The sequence below is a fragment of the Podarcis cretensis genome, assembly GCF_951804945.1.
Source record: "Podarcis cretensis genome assembly, chromosome: 9".
Lineage (NCBI taxonomy): Eukaryota > Metazoa > Chordata > Lepidosauria > Squamata > Lacertidae > Podarcis > Podarcis cretensis.
Window position 1 is genome coordinate 71990214 of NC_137178.1, and position 17387 is coordinate 72007600.

Genomic DNA, 17387 nt, shown 5'->3' on the forward strand with positions numbered 1-17387 from the left:
TGCTAATAGGAATCACTAAACCTGTAAAACTCTTGCCTGTGCTCCTCATTACGTAACTGCAGATACATATTTGCATGCAGGAAGGAAGTTATTTACACAGTTTATACTACAGATCATTTTTACCACCACTACTTGAAAGACAATCCAATTTAGAGGATAAATTTTCTTACCCTCTGCAACCGCAATCACAATTTATTAGTTTCTCAGCCGACTCTTTGTCTCCCATCCACAAGCCCAAATCATTTACCCACAAAATTGGAATATGGTTCAACTTTGAATAGAAAAGCAGACTTGAAGTGTTACATTTTGTGGAGTTCAGAAGTGTTCCAAACAAATTTTTGCTGACAACCACAGATGAAGAGTTGACAAAATGAATAGTGATGCATTTTTAGGGAATTTAAAATTTTGTTAATTACCTTTGTTTTAACTGCTCGGAATGGAATGGTTTAGGCTGCAATCCTAGTTCCACATACATGGGCGTAAGCCCCACTAAATTCAACAGAGCTTACTTACTTCAGAGTAGGCACGATTAGGATTGCACAGTTAGTCAACACTTCCTATAAGCTTATCAAATGAACATCAGCAGAGAGGTAGCAAAAACATTAGACGTTAAAGAAGTTGTTTTTCTATCAATAATTCCAGCAGCTAAAGATGATATCCATCCTAATTAGAGGCCCTCAGGAAAAGCAATTTGCAAGAATAACTTTACTCCAAAGTACAGTTGTGGAGGATCATTAATCTAAAGCAGGTATGATAAAAATCATTTGTCTGACTTTTGTTCCACCTGGCAATATTCATATCCTAATCAGGAACTCCCTCCTGTCTTTCCATGAATTGTTGAATACTAACATGCAAATATTCCGACATTTAAGATTTCTCTGCGCAAATAAGCCAGCACAACAGAACCTTACCTATAAAATGCTAGTTTTTTAAGTGTAGGAGGTTTCGCTTTAATACAAGAGAGCATTCAAACATACAATTCCTTACCTGTAGTCTAGAGTAGTATCGTAAGAGCTGTACAAAGAGATTCCCCCAGTCTTGTGGTTGAACTCTTACTCTAGCAAGGATACAGTCAGCTTAAAACCAGACCATAAAATGTATCTCAGTCATAGATCTCCATCAAATATCTGGCAGACTGTGTTGATTACATCCTCCTTCCTGAGTTCCTGGCCATGTGAACCTCTTGTTTCTGCCAACTTTATCCCCACTTTCCTTCCTCGATAAAGTATGTTCCTTGGTCCTTCTGGCAGCTCTGGACAATTCCCAGTCTTTCTTTCTTAGTTCCCATCCCCATCTCCCCTACAATGCTTCCATTAGTTTGAGGCCTGCTCATGATCCTGTCTCTCTATTTTCTATGCCCTCCTGTCCCTCTGCCTGCGGTGACTCATTCTAGGACATGAGAAGCTCAACCAACGACAGCCAGAGACCCTTCTCCATTATCTGATCCCTCGTGGACAGGCATAGGCAAACTCCAGTCCTCCAGATGTTTTGGAACTACAATTCCCATCATCCCTAGCTAACAGGACCAGTGGTCAGGGATGATGGGAACTGTAGTCTCAAAACATCTGGAGGGCTGTAGCTTGCCTATGCCTGCTCTTGGACATTAGGGAAACTTAGTCAATCACAGGCAGTAGTATCATTACTACCCTCAAAGTCAAATATAAATTATAGCTACCAATAGTTTACATGTTGCTTTATTTACCTGTCAGGCACCCTTGGAGCAAAACATGATGTGGTAGAATGAACACAGAGTATATTATCAGCCTCAAGATCCTGGATTTTAGCTTCCACTGCCTTGAGGTCTGTACGCAGCTCGTCACCTTCTAATACATTTTCTACCACCACGGGCTCAAAACCTAGTCCAGCCAACAAAAACAATGTATGAGTGGGCATCCTGGATTCTCCTACAATTTAATCTTCACTGTGTCCCCAGTGTGCCTCCTTTGTTTGATTTTATTCTCATTGCTTACTACAGAGACAACTATTCTATTTAAAATTACAGAGACTATTCTATTAAAATTAGTATTAAACTTTAATATTAGCCACTATGGATATCAGTAAATAAACTGGTATTGCACCATCAGTCCAAGAAATTATCTCACTGGCACCCGCCATACAATATCCCATGGAAAATTAAAATTAAGAGCAAGACCTGATGTTCAAAAATAAGAAAAAGCAGACAGGGCTACTCTCTCTAGACTCAATTTAAAATATTGCTAGCAAAAACGTCCTGCAAGATGGAGTAAACATCCAGCTTCCAGTAAAAAAAACTGGAAGATGGACATAATATTCTAAGTGTGTCAACAGTGGTTTGAACACTCTGAAAAGAAATGCTGCAGAATATAGTAAAAGTGTTGAGGCAGCATACATCACACTTGACGTAAATCTCAAAAAATTCACAAACTTATTGTAAGTTTGCCTTTCAGGAGCTTATTGGCTATTTTCCTTCTTAGAAGCTATTGCAGATTTTGTGGATCTCTACCACAGGTGCTTGTCTGCAAGTTCTTAATCAGCCTCTGGACAAGCTGCTAGGATGCTACAGAATGTTCACACATATTCTCACTCTTCAAATAGGTGAGCAATAGAATATTGAAAATCAGTACGATTTCTGCTGAGAAATGTAAGGTTTGTGTGGCTTTAGAAAAATCCTCACATGACCCAGGGACAAAAGAGACTGTGTGTTTCAAAGATAACTGGGAAGCCAGAAAACTATAGAAGAAGAGAAGGAAGGAAACTGAATTTTGCATATACAGTAATTACTTAAAATCATAGCTTGTTTCAGGCTTCCAGTAAGTTATATATATTGCAGGCCTACACAATTTCCGACCTACCATGCAAGAAACAAAAACAAAACCTCTAGTCATGTATTGCAAGGTATTTGACAAGCTCCCCCTTTTTATTGCAGTCCCAGGAAGGCATCAACAGCGAGAGATTTACCAAGAATCAAACAACATGTTCAAAGTTTGTGCTAAGCAAGCAACAAGAATCCCCAGCACTCCACACAAACCATTTTACCTGCAGTGATCATTGACTTGAAACAGGATTTCTGGTCTATGCGGGGCCAGATAATGTATTTTGCTTTTGGTCTCTTGTGCCGCAAGGTTAGGAAGCATAATGTCAGGCTCATGCCAGTTGCCATGGGGACCACAAAGCAGCTACTCACTGTCCTGACACCTGCAGATAAAAGACAAAAATCAGATGTCAAAAACAAATGCTCTTAAAATATTGCAAGTACCTGTAAAGGAACACATAATAATAATAATAATAATAATTTATTATTTATACCCCGCCCATCTGGCTGAGTTTCCCCAGCCACTCTGGGCGGCTCCCAATCAGTGTTAAAAACAATACAGCATTACATATTAAAAACTTCCCTGAACAGGGCTGCCTTAAGATGTCTTCTGAATGTCAGGTAATTCTTTATCTCTTTGACATCTGGTGGGAGGGCGTTCCACAGGTCGGGCGCCACTACCGAGAAGGCCCTCTGCCTGGTTCCCTGTAGCCTCACTTCTCGCAATGAGGGAACCGCCAGAAGGCCCTCGGCGCTGGATCTCAGTGTCCGGGCTGAACGATGGGGGTGGAGATGCTCCTTCAGGTATACAGGACCGAGGCCGTTTAGGGCTTTAAAGGTCAGCACCAACACTTTGAATCGTGCTCGGAAACGTACTGGGAGCCAGTGCAGATCTCTCAGAACCGGTGTTATGTGGTCCCGGCGGCCACTCCCAGTCACCAGTCTAGCTGCCGCATTCTGGATTAATTGCAGTTTCCGGGTCACCTTCAAAGGTAGCCCCACGTAGAGCGCGTTGCAGTAGTCCAAGCGTGAGATAACCAGAGCATGCACCACTCTGGCGAGACAGTCCGCGGGAAGGTAGGGTCTTAGCCTGCGTACCAGGTGGAGCTGGTAGACAGCTGCCCTGGACACAGAGTTAACCTGCGCCTCCATGGACAGCTGTGAGTCCAAAATGACTCCCAGGCTGCGCACCTGGTCCTTCAGGGGCACAGTTACCCCATTCAGGACCAGGGAATCCTCCACACCTGCCCGCCTCCTGTCCCCCAAAAACAGTACTTCTGTCTTGTCAGGATTCAACCTCAATCTGTTAGCCGCCATCCAACCTCCAACCGCCTCCAGGCACTCACACAGGACCTTCACCGCCTTCACTGGTTCTGATTTAAAGGAGAGGTAGAGCTGGGTGTCATCTGCATACTGATGAACACCCAGTCCAAACCCCCTGATGATCTCTCCCAGCGGCTTCATATAGATGTTAAAAAGCATGGGGGAGAGGACGGAACCCTGAGGTACCCCACAAGTGAGGGCCCAAGGGTCTGAACACTCATCCCCCACCACCACTTTCTGAACACGGCCCAGGAGGAAGGAGCGGAACCACTGTATAACAGTGCCCCCAGCTCCCAGCCCCTCTAGACGGTCCAGAAGGATGTTATGGTCGATGGTGTCAAAGGCCGCTGAGAGATCCAGCAGAACTAGGAAACAGCTCTCACCTTTGTCCCTAGCCCGCCGGAGATCATCAACCAGCGCGACCAAGGCAGTTTCAGTCCCATGGTGAGGCCTGAATCCCGATTGGAAGGGATCCAAATGGTCCGTTTCCTCCAGGCGTGCTTGGAGTTGTTCAGCAACCACCCGCTCAATCACCTTGCCCAAGAATGGCAGATTTGAGACTGGGCGATAGTTGGCCAAATTGGCCGGGTCTAAAGATGTTTTTTTAAGAAGCGGTTTAATGACCGCCTCTTTTAGCGGGTCTGGGAAGGCTCCCTCACAGAGGGAAGCATTCACCACCCCGCAAAGCCCATCGCCCAGCCCTTCCCGGCTCGCTTTTATCAGCCAGGATGGGCAAGGATCAAGAAGACAGGTGGTCGGTTTCACTCGTCCAAGCAGCCTGTCCACATCCTCGGAGGTAACAGATTGGAATTGATCCCATATAACAGGACCAGACAGAACTCTAGCACTCTCCCGCCCTGGCCCTGCTCCCACTGTGGAGTCTACTTCCTTCTGAATCTGAGCGATTTTATCTGCAAAAAACTTTGCAAAAGCATTGCAGGAGATCTTGGGGTCCCTACCAGGCCCCGGTGGTACAGGTGGTTCCGATAAACTGCGAACCACCTGAAAAAGTCTCCTGCTGCTGTTTTCTGCAGATGCAATGGAGGCGGCGAAGAAGGCCCTCTTCGCCGTCGCCATTGCCACTTGGTAGGCTCGACGTTGAGCTCTAACCCGTGTCCGGTCTGATTCAGAATGAGTTTTCCGCCACCGGCGCTCTAGCCGTCTCAACGATTGTTTCATCACCCTCAGCTCCGGGGAGAACCACGGGGCTGTCCGGGCTCCATGCAATCGGAGAGGGCGCTTCGGAGCCAGACAGTCAATAGCCCTGGTTAACTCCGCATTCCAGCGTGCCACCAGGGAATCAGCTGAAAGGCCATCAACTTGGGATAAAGCATCCCCTACCACTCTCTGGAAGCCAATTGGATCCATTAAGTGGCGGGGGCGGACCATCCGAATCGGTCCCACCTCCCTGCGGAGGGGAAGGGTTGCGGAGAAGTCCAGTTGCACCAGGAAGTGATCTGACCATGGCACTTCTTTTGTTTCGCTTTTAGTTAATGTCAGATCACCAACATCCATAGAGGTAAACACCAAGTCTAAGGCATGTCCGTGGCTATGAGTTGGGCCAGACTTATTCAGGGACAGCCCCATGGAGGCCATGCTTTCCACGAAGTCCCGAGCTGCCCCTTGTAAGGTCGTGTCGGCATGGATGTTAAAATCCCCCAGGACAACCAAGCTAGGTGTCTCCAGGAGCATATCCGCCACGACCTGAAGCAGCTCGGGCAGGGAATCCTTGGTGCAGCGGGGAGGTCGGTACACCAGTAGGAATCCTGTACTGCCCCTATTGCCCAACTTCCAGAACATGCACTCAGAAAACTGGGTCTTCCCAATAGGACGCCTGGTGCAGACTAATGACTTCCTAAAAATCACTGCAACCCCCCCTCCCCGCCCACATGACCTGGGTTGCTGTGCGTAAGAGAAACCTGGTGGGCAAGCAGCGGCAAGGACAGGCCCATCTGCCTCATCCAACCAGGTCTCTGTCACACATGCCAGGTCAAATCCTCCATCCACAATCAGGTCGTGGATGGCAGTGATTTTATTCATCATTGACCTGGCATTGCACAGCAACACTTTCAGGTCATGTGGGTTTCCCTTGCTGATTACTGTATCCTTCCGGTCAGGACCAGACCTGGAGGCAGGGATAGTCCTCAAACAACGACTAAACCTGCCTCCTCGGTAATGACATGGTCTGGTCTTAGCATAACTCCTCCTCCTGCCCGTGATCACTGAGATCGGGTGTCCCAATACATCTCCCCCTGTGGGACCTGCCCCACCCAATCTATTGGCTGAGGCCCACTCCCAGGCAGCCATGACCCTCCCCCTTAAAAGGCAAAATACAAACTATATAATAATTTAACAGAATAATAATAATAATAAAACAAAACAGAACAAAACAAAACAAAACAAAGCAAAACAAGGAACAATAGTGCTGACTCAGTGCTTATCCCACCCCAAGCAAAAATAAAATAATGAGATAATATAATATTATAAAAAACAACAACCACCATTTAAAGTGCTGCAAATTAGAAGCGATTAAAACATTTAAAACCATTTTGTCCATTGCTGCCGGTAGCTGCTCGGGCCTCTTATGCTGTGGCAGTGAGTGCAGGCCCCGCCCCCTAGGCCGGATGGAGTTGGCAGGAGAGGGAGCGGTCCTCCCAACACTCACGCAGGCAGCAGCAGCAGCAGTCGTGTCCCGGAGGCCTCTCTCAGGCCTCTTATGCTGTGGGTGCGAGTGCAGGCCCCGCCCCCTAGGCCAGATGGAGTTGGCAGAAAAGGGAGCGGTCCTCCCAACACACATGCGCTTGGCTCCACACTTACCGGCAAGTTTTATGATATCCAAGGCAACTGAATTAGTAAGTTTGTTCAAGAGACTGGAGCCTGCAGCTTTTGGCTGAACAGCAGAAATATCGCCTGACCTTCCAATCCCATGGATCAACCTGGAAACGAAACAGAAGGTTGGGAGGGAAATGCAACTTTTAACAGAAAAATAGATACTCAGATACAGAGTTTTGCACCGTGACTTAGTGAGAACCAATTTCATGAATTGTACTGGCATTTACTTCAAAATATGTTACTTGGCACTGTGGGTTAAACAACAGAGCCTAGAGCTTGCCGATCAGAAGGTCGGCAGTTTGAATCCCTGAGACGGGGTGAGCTTCCGTTGTTCGGTCCCAGGTCCTGCCCACCTAGCAGTTCGAAAGCACACTAGTGCAAGTAGATAAATAGGTACCGCTCCGGCAGGAAGGTAAACGGTGTTTCTGTGCGCTGCTCTGGTTCGCCAGAAGCGGCTTAGTCATGCTGGCCACATGACCCAGAAACTGTACGCCGGCTCCCTCGGCCAATACAGAGTCGGTCACGACTGGACCTAATGGTCAGGGGTCCCTTTACCTTTACCTATGTGGCTTACTGTAAATTCAGTTATTGTATCTACCGCTATGTAGACCTACAAAACTTGTGACCCACCAACTTGAAGGCAGCCAACAGCTGTCTATGGCAGGATGGCAATTTAGCCAGTTCTGCTGCCTACCCTGCAAACACAAGAGGGGATGCTGAGCCCCTGGAAGGCCCCAGTGACCTAGTTTGCATTATCATGGTATGCTAAACTCTGGTTTACCTGCACCACGTGAACATGCTGACTCCAGTAGAGGAGTTTGCATTCACTTTGCTACTTGACGGTCCTTTCAGCACAGAGTGGATTGGCAGCTGAGTCAAGGTTTATGATTAAGGTCTCTTTGTCTTAACCATGATCTGTGGCCAATATCTCTTCCATGGTTACATGACACAGAATGAAACGAACTGTCTAGGTTCCCTGTCTCCCTCTCCTACAGGATGCTCTTGCAGTTGCCTTTGATGGTTCCTCAATACATTCCAAACATTACAAGCCCCTCAACCCAATGTTTGCCTTCCTTAAGGAGCTGGGCAAGGTAAAACAAGACTCTGAGCTCTGTCGAAGTCCTCTGTGCATGCCAGAGGACCTGAATGCAAAGGATGGTTCCATTTCACATGGAGGTTCCTTGCAGGGACAGAAGCAAAATAGGTCTCTGCATTGATTCTGCCTTCTGCTAAGCCAAGCAGGAAGAGAGACATATTGATCCCATTCTCCCCACTTCTTTAACACACACAGAAGATTTAGGTGAGGGGCAGGTGGCAACCACATATAAGGAGTGGGCATGCCAAAAAACCTGGAGCTCTTTGTCATTCTATCACTTACAATTATTCCAACACTGTAAGAATTATAATTCTTACAGTGTTGGAATAATTGTAAGTGACAGAGTGTCACTTATAATGACAGCTGGAACAACAAATGCATACTGTTTGGAGCAGCAAAGTAAGCTTATATTTAAAAATGTGTTGGCTGTAAATTATACAACAGCCCAATCGAGTGCCAGATGACCTGGGACTTTAGGCCCTTAGAAGCTGAGTTTGCCCATAAGCTCTGCTTCATTTGAATAAAATCATTTTTAATGGGCTTTTGTTCATGCTAGCCGCAATTAATCTGTCATAAGGGTCATTTAAAAATGCAACTCCCATAATTCAATATATGCATGTAACTGATGTTTAATATGTTTTTGTTTTAATATATGGGATAGAAGAAATTCTGATTAGTGTGCTGGTGAATGGTAAATGTTCCACTGTAAAACTAATTAAGCTGAAGTGGAAGAGAAGAATACATCATTTATTTCTTCATCCAAAAATTCAATTTCACTATGCTAATATTTGTTAACATAGCAGCAAAGAAATTATTTTCACATTTTTAGCATACCAAGCAGGGGTTCATATGTTCAAAAAGATATAAAAACCTGCTCATACAAGCATTCTATTCGCATTAGGAACATGACATCTGAGAAAAGGACCTTTTTATAATTGTGGTCTCTCTTTTCAGGAACCATGAACCTACTGTTATCGTTTAGGATGACAGAGAGCAGGTACACAGTTAAACTGAAATACCTGTCCTTATGTCCTTAAGATGAAACCAACTCTGTTGGAAGAAAGATGTACTAAGCAGAAGGCTGCACCTACTTGTTATAGTTGGCTGACCTTCTGTTAAGTAATGCACACATGGTGCGAGAAGCACCATGAATATATCCCCCAAGTGTTGTATGCATCTCCCATCCTACTCTTAACTCTTTTGCCTTGGATGAAGGGAATATTGGAATAATGAAAATTATTTCTGCTCATAACACAATATCAAGCTATAAATGTACAGTATAAGCAAATTCAGAAATTTGCAAATGGACAAAACCCAAACCCAAACCCGTAAGTTAGCGTAATGAGAATCTACCTGCAATCCACAAACTGGACCAGGGCTACACAACTGCAATACTGTTATCTGTCTGCAACAGATATCTGCATTATGGATACGGTTGGTGTGAATGGCTAAGATCTGTATGTTAGAGAGTACTAGGGATGTGTTTAGGAGACATTACTGTGAAGGAAAGCATGGGTATAACTTCTACTTCAGTGATTTTGTTTAGTTGCTAATAATGTTTTATAAGATGCAGGATTTTTAATGTTTTTTCTATTTGATTTTTACTTCTTTTTTGTAATCTTTAAGAGGATATTTTGTTTCAACAGTGATTATGTTGTTTTTAAATGTGGGTTACTATTGCATTTTTGTATACGATTTGTAATTTGTATATAAATAAATCTGAAAATCGATTCTGATATTCAGTAATGTTTTACTTCAAATATTTTAAGGTATGCTGTAAACTGCTTAAGATTTTTTTTTTAAAGAAAATCTAATGTGGTATACTAATGATCTAAATAAAACAAACATTAGTGTGACGCCATGTTTCGTGAGAAAGTAATGGTGAAGCAAACTAGTATACCCCATTCCATATATATTTGCTACTCTAGTAAGCGTTGGAATTGGCCAATAAACCAGGTTAAAGTGCCAATCTTCTTGTTTAAGTGATATGTACTGAGTTTGTTGCACTGTTTGTTTAAAAAATAAAAAGGAGATTTAAACACAATATCTGTATTTAAAAAAACCCAAGCAACTTGAAAAAGCAGCAAAAAAGTAGAGCTAGCTATCATAACCCATAAGAACCATTCTAAAGATGATAGTGGTACTTATTAAACAAATCAAAATGTCAGAAAATGCTGTGAAGATTTTTGAATTTTCAGTTGTTAAACAATGGAACTAAGATTGAAGAGCTCAAGGTGGAACATGGGAGGAAGTAGTCAACATTCAAACAACTCTTATGTGCTAGGGAGGTTTCAGACTGCACTGAAGGATGCTGGGAAGAAGGAACATACTGTTAGCTGCTGCCCCTACTTCTGAGTAGTGAAAGATTCCAGATTTCAGGAATACCAGCTACACTTATCCAGGGTCTGAGTTTCCTTTTGAACAACGTAGAGCAGCAGAAGCTGTGTTGTCCTTATGATATATGGTTTATTTACACATATTTACAACCTAAGACTACCATAGAGGGATCTTCAGCATTACAATGCAAGAGGTTATGGCTTCTCCATAGTCAGTATTGGATTAAGACACCAGAATCCTGCTTTCTGGCTCTCTCCCCAGTCCACTGCTTAGTAACTCCTAACTGCCATTCTAAACTCTAACCTTTCCGAAAACACCAGCATTGTTTTTTAAACTAAACCTCTTTGGGGAAGGAAGGAAACCCACTCATTTCCAAGTGAGATATGCTTTCGATCCTTTGTGTTGCCTAAATGGTTCATCCCTAGGCTAACACCTCAAAAGGAAATTATCTGAGTTAGTCAGCTTTTATACTTGGCTTAACGAGGTCCAACACATGGCTTAGATCAGGGGTTGGCAATGTGCGGCCCAAGAAGACCATTTTACCGGCCCACGAGCCACCCCCGAACCGAGCCGCCCACTCACTGAGTCACCCGCACACTGCTAAACCAGACTCGCTGAGCAGCACTGGAAATCGTGTCTGCGCACACGCAGATACTGGAAATCACATCTGCGCATGTCCAGATGCTGAAAATCGCTTCTGCGCAGGCATGGTTTTCAGCATCTGGGCATGCGCAGAAGCAATTTCTGGCGCCACGGACATGCGCAGATGTGATTTTCGGTGTCGCACTGCACTGGTCTGGCCCACGGATAATCTCTGTGGGAGTGATCCAGCCCATGACCGGTAAACCTTGCAGACCCCTGGCTTATATACACACTGGGTATCACCTCCAAGAAAACTAGCTTTCACACCCCAAACCTTAATTACCGGTAAATTTTAGCACCCATAAACACATAGGAATACAATGGCTGAGCCCTCATTTTGGGGAATATAAAATCTAGTTGTTACCTAGTTATGCACATAAACAGGTAAAAAGAGAAATAAGTCACTTGTCATATTAAAAATGCCATATTTACCTGTAATGTCGGCGGGCTACTAGCCCTGATGCCACTCTTCCTTCCCTCTCACCCACACCACAGTTGCCTAGGAAATTATTGCTGTCCATAATTGCCAGTTCATGGAGAAAAAGTTCAATAGTGCTTTCATCCCATCCATCTTCAGGACATTTGCCCTTCAGAAAACAGTACAATTAAATACTGTACAGTTAAAGTACATACATAAAGTACATTGTTGTTGTTTCATTTTCTTAGATAAGCTAAACTAGAATAAGGAAAAATGAAACTGTAACTTGAAAAAACCACATGTTTTTAATTGAAAAGTACTCTATTACTGCAAAGAAACTTCTTTTTATACCCACCATTGTCATTTAGTTTCATGCAGAAAAATATCAAGGGGTTCAAACTCACACCATTTGCCTTGCAGGATTGCAACATTGGCTCACTTCTGGTGCTGTACTCATGGTTTGGAGGTGAACATGCAGCAGGGTTGCACACTTCCTTTCCCCCTCTCAAATGCAAATTTCGAACTCCCTTCTATGGCTCATTATAACCACAGTTTAGGGTTACATCTTCATTGGGGCTAAAAACAATAGTTGAGCAGGATTGCCTGAAATCACAATTTCTTCCCAAATCCTGGTAAGCTCTAAACCACAAGGCTTAATTAAAGCAAAACGTAGAAAAGAGGGGGGGGGGGAATCACATGCAAGAGGAGTAAGTGCACATATCCAATCTCAATTACAGTTTAGATTAGTTTAGTTTAGTTGTTTAGAAAACAGTGAAAGACTGTCTGAACTGAGGCACCATTTCCAATATAGCAGGGGTGGCCAACTCCCAAGAGACTGCGATCTGCTGGCAGTGATCTACCCCCTTTTTGGGGTTCAGGTCAAAATTGTTGAGCTTTTTTTAGGAAGGAAAGCCCTGTTTTGGGGGATGCAGGGCCAATTTTGAACTTTTTCTAGGGGAGCAAAACTTGTACAGCTTGTTTGAGGGGAGCCAGTGATCTACCACACACATCCAGTGATCTACCAGTAGTTTACAATCCACCTTTTGGATGTGCCTGCAATATAGCTACCACTTTTGCTTGAATTTTAAAGCTAACAGGGAAACCTAGTCCAGAAGCAGAAGGATGAAGTTAACACTATCTCAAGCTATGTTCACAATTAGGTGTGCATATGTAGATCACACATTATTCTGAGGATGAAAAAAGACTGTGCAAATTATCCAAGGTTATTTTCTTCAGTAAAGTGTCTTAAATAGGTAGAAAGTAAGCAAAGAAATTCAGTGGGACTTTCTATGAATGCTTACTCAATAGTATTAGGTTACGTATTAAGCTGGCCGGACCTAACAGATGTAACTAACACGTCAGAAGAACAAAGGTTTCTGATAGCTCTGCCAAAAATAAGGCATTATTACTTCCTGCCTTTCCTCCTATGCATCTTGATGGGCCTGGCTAGGTATGGAAAATCACAAAATATATATGATACAAAACTCATCACTATTTATAGTGTGCTTCTTCTTCTATGAGTAGACAATTCTCAGACCCATACCATACATTTTAAGAACACCCAACAAGCATTTAAAACACATGACTTCCCCCAAAGAGCCCTGAGAAACTATAGCTGCCCACTCACAGAGCTACAAGACCCAGAACCCTTAAAAAACTACAGTTCCCGGCGTTCTTTTTTTGGGGGGGGGGGTCGCACACTTAAAATGTGTGTTGGATGCACTTTAAAGTGCATTCAGAGGTGTAGCAGAGTAAATGGCCCTTAACTGCAAAGAGACAAAGGCCGCCAGTAGCTAAAACCATACCAAGGCGCCAGTGGGAAGCTTCCGACCTTGCTGCTATGTGGACAAGCCACCTTAAGTTCCATAAATAGCAACACCCTAGAGGTCCCGGGCCCTAAGGAAGTTAATTAGCCGCAACCAGAGCCAGGGCCTTCTCAACACTGGCCCCGGCCTGGTGGAACGCTCTGTCTCATGAGACCAGGGCCCTGCGGGATCTGATTTCTTTCCGCAGGGCCTGTAAGAAAGAGTTGTTCCATCTGGCCTTTGGCTTAGAATCACTTTGATTCCCTCCCCCTCTTTCTTTTTTTCCTTTCTCCTCCTGTGAAGCGGCTGCATCCTAATGTTTTAACGTTGTATTTTAATCTTTTTTAAATTGTATTTTAATCAACTTGTTTTTATTATTGGTTGTTAGCCACCCTGAGCCCGGTCTTGCCTGGGGAGGGCGTGGTATAAATAAAATTTATTATTATTATTATTATTGGCCTCCAGGGTTTTACATCACTAAATCAGAGGCGCTCCCACGACAACCAAACTCAGAAACAGAACGGCCGGGGTGGGGTGTCCTTTTACGCCCAGAGCTGCATAAGAGCCATAGCTCAGTGGCAGAGAGCCTGCCTTGCCATGTTCCCCAATGGCACCTCCAGGTGGTGTCTAAACCTTGGAGAGCTGTTGCCAGTTAGTGTGGACAATACTGGGCTAGATGGACTAAATGACTCAATAATAATAATAATAATAATAATAATAATAATAATAATATATTAGTTATACCCTGCCCATCTGGCTGGGTTTCCCCAACCACTCTGGGCAACTCCCGGCAGAATATTAAAAACACAATAAATTTCCCGATACAGGGCTGTCTTCTAAAAGTCAGAAAAAAAGGTAAAGGACCCCTGACCATTAGGTCCAGTTGTGGCCGACTCTGGGGTTGCAGCGCTCATCTCGCTTTATTGGCCGAGGGAGCCAGTGTACAGCTTCTGGGTCATGTGGCCAGCATGACTAAGCCACTTCTGGCGAACCAGAGCAGTGCATGGAAACGCCATTTACCTTCCCGCCGGAGCGGTACCTATTTATCTACTTGCACTTTGACGTGCTTTCGAACTGCTAGGTTGGCACAAGCAACGGGAGCTCACCCTGTCACGGGGATTCGAACCACCGACCTTCTGATTGGCAAGTCCTAGGCTCTGTGGTTTAGCCCACAGTGCCACCCGTGTCCCAGAAAAGTCAGATATTCCTCCTTAAATTAGCCTTTTATTCAGACCATGAGGACTAGAACCTTGCTTTTTGTTTCTGTGTTCCATGACAGGCATAGGCAAACTCAGCCCTCCAGCTGTTTTGGGACTACAACTCCCATCATCCCTAGCTAACAGGAACAGTGGTCAGGGGATGATGGGAGTTGTAGTCCAATCTGGAGGGCCGTTTGCTTATGCCTGTTCCATGAGGAGAATGACACCTCGGGGGGGCGTGGCCTGTAAAAGCAGGCAGGCTGGTGGGCGGGGCTCCCGGAGACGAGGCCACGCCCCCACTCCCGCTTTCTCTCAGAAAGAAAAGACGAGCAACTCCCCGCCGGCCCGGCTTTTTACCTGCTCCAGTAAGGCCCGCAAGCGGAGCTCGTGCGCGCGGCGCCCCTGCGAGCCCTGCCGCACGTAGGCCGCGTTCACGAGCCTCTCGCTGGCCAGGAAGTTCTCCGCATTCATGGCGGAGGAAAGCGAGGGAATGAAGAGGCCGGCGCTCTCTGCCGAGAGGGAGGGGGGGGGCTGGGTTTCCACGCGCATGCGCACTCCGCGCGCGACGTTTTCGCCGCTCAAGGACAGTGAGAGAGAAGGGCGCTCTCGACGTTATAAGAACGTGAGCGACTGGCGGCCCCTATCGGAGAGGAGGACGAAGGTGGAGGGTACTTTCCGAACGGCGCCGCTCCACAGAACGCGGCTTTCGTTCTGCGCACGCGCAGTTAGGTCAGTGATGGGGCTCTACAGATGTTGGACCACAGTATCTTCATCCTTGGAGTCTCTTGACAACATCTGGAGAGCCAGTGGGTCCCTCCTGCTGGTTCCCTTAGCCCTGGTGCGGAGAAACTCCAGTAGCAATACTATTATTATTTATTTCATTTATTAAACCCTTCATCAGTAGATTTCAGGGCAGTTCACAGCAATTTATCGCATTTGTTAGTCGCTTTATATCTTGCCCAGGGCAAAGTTACCAGGAGTGAGCAGCCTTTCGGATTTCACAGGTCTCCTTCTCAGGCCAAACATTTTAAAGAAGGAGGCTGGACAGAGAACAGAAGGAAGTACTGCAGATAAAAGGTGCCGCCAAGTCTTGCTTTGAGTGTACAGTATTTGAATGAAAACTTTGTCAAGGAGCTTTTAGTCAAGTTAATGAGTCTGGGCAGGTCGTCAAAATGAGCAAAAAGTGCCCAGGGTGTAGTGATCATGTGGACAGAATCCTTAAAAGATGCTAAGTATGGGAGTAGCCATGGGACGCAGGTGGCGCTGTGGGTTAAAAGCCTCAGCGCCTAGGACTTGCCGATCGAAAGGTCGGCGGTTCGAATCCCTGCGGCGGGGTGCGCTCCCGCTGCTCGGTCCCAGCGCCTGCCAACCTAGCAGTTCGAAAGCACCTCCGGGTGCAAGTAGATAAATAGGGACCGCTTACCAGCGGGAAGGTAAACGGCGTTTCCGTGTGCGGCTCTGGCTCGCCAGAGCAGCGATGTCACGCTGGCCACGTGACCCGGAAGTGTCTCCGGACAGCGCTGGCCCCTGGCCTCTTAAGTGAGATGGGCGCACAACCCCAGAGTCTGTCAAGACTGGCCCGTACGGGCAGGGGTACCTTTACCTTTTATGGGAGTAGCCATGATTTTTATGGGGGGGGTAGGCTTTTGTTGGAGGGGCAGAACCTGAGTTATTTTTATTGATTTTTATTGATTTAGGGAGCGGCAGCTACCCTTCTGCCCCCCTTGGCTACACCCATGATGCTAAGGTTTTCCATCCCCCCCATTTTAATTATTAGTTTTGTGCACCCCCTCCCTGTTTTGCTATATTTTTAACGACTGGACATTAAAATTGAGTTTTAAAGTTGTCCTAACCTTGTTTTCTTGCATGGGATCAAAGTTTTGTTTTTAGAATTTGAAGATCTGTGGCTCTGATAATAATTTGACAACGTATCGTGTGGAATTAATGTGCTCAGAATTTAATGATGTAAATATATTTGTTTTCAAACAGGAGATATTTTTGCTTCATGATGCTGTTCTGAAATGCCGCCTACAGTGTGTGTTGAATATGTATCACAAGAGGGCGCCATCATACAACTCAGTCACACACTAATTTATTTTCATTATATTGCCTTTAATCCTCCTACAGCCACGATTGAACACAAGGCTAAAGAAAGAGAGAAAAGCTGACATATCTTTTAGGTACAACAAGTTAAACAACAAGCATGAAATCTCCTTTAAGTCATATAAATGCATTATATATGTAAGAATACATATAATTAATCTATTACCAATTACCGAATCATGATTTTTGGTAGTGGTTCCTGCTTTATGGCATGTCATCCCTGGTGGTGATATGTCTGTTGATCTCAGTATTAATATTCCTCACTCATTATTGAAATTCAGGAGGAATTTAGCAATATTCCTGTTTACTGATTACTAAGTGTGCAAGTGCGACATTAGCTGTGGGGGTATTTGAGAGTTTTTAATGTCTTATTATCATTTTTTTTAATGCAGTGTTTTGCTGTTTGCCATCCTGGGCTTCTTTAGGACAAAGGGAAGGGTAGAATTTTTACAAAATTACAGTTTACAAAACTTCTGCATCGTTCATTTCCATGGAATGCTTTATTCAAAACCTCTAGCATCTTCCATAACTAAACAGAAAAAAAGCTTTTAAAATACAACTAATAAAAATTTCTATTTTACAGGTATATCATTCCATTCCTTACTCCTAGGGCATGTCCATTAATTTCAATGCAATCCTGTGCATTACTCATATCCTGTGGTGGCTGGTGACTATTGGAACTGGTCGGACAGAAGGCAGGAAGGTCACCAGGAAGTCAATGACAGGCAGGGGAGCCAACTTCTAGTTTTGTCTTCATTTTCCTCCCTGCTGAATTCTCCAAAGGGAAGAATATGCCACCCCTTGGATTGGGTATAAGTAAGATGGTAGGCAAGTGGCGGCT

The 17387-nt window shown here is 44.8% G+C and overlaps 1 protein-coding gene across 1 annotated transcript in view; it reads right to left on the reverse strand.

Annotated features, from left to right (window-relative positions):
- SEPSECS (Sep (O-phosphoserine) tRNA:Sec (selenocysteine) tRNA synthase) overlaps positions 1-14959 on the reverse strand; it is a 43072-nt gene extending 28113 nt beyond the window's left edge. The window contains exons 1-5 of the mRNA XM_079989768.1: positions 14801-14959; positions 11454-11608; positions 6932-7050; positions 3016-3174; positions 1703-1856 (exon numbers count right to left, since the gene is read on the reverse strand). Coding sequence (XP_079845894.1) covers positions 1703-1856; positions 3016-3174; positions 6932-7050; positions 11454-11608; positions 14801-14914 — 701 coding nt within the window. The 5' untranslated portion in view covers positions 14915-14959. The remainder of the gene's footprint in view (positions 1-1702; positions 1857-3015; positions 3175-6931; positions 7051-11453; positions 11609-14800) is intronic.
- Positions 14960-17387: the final 2428 nt, after the last annotated feature.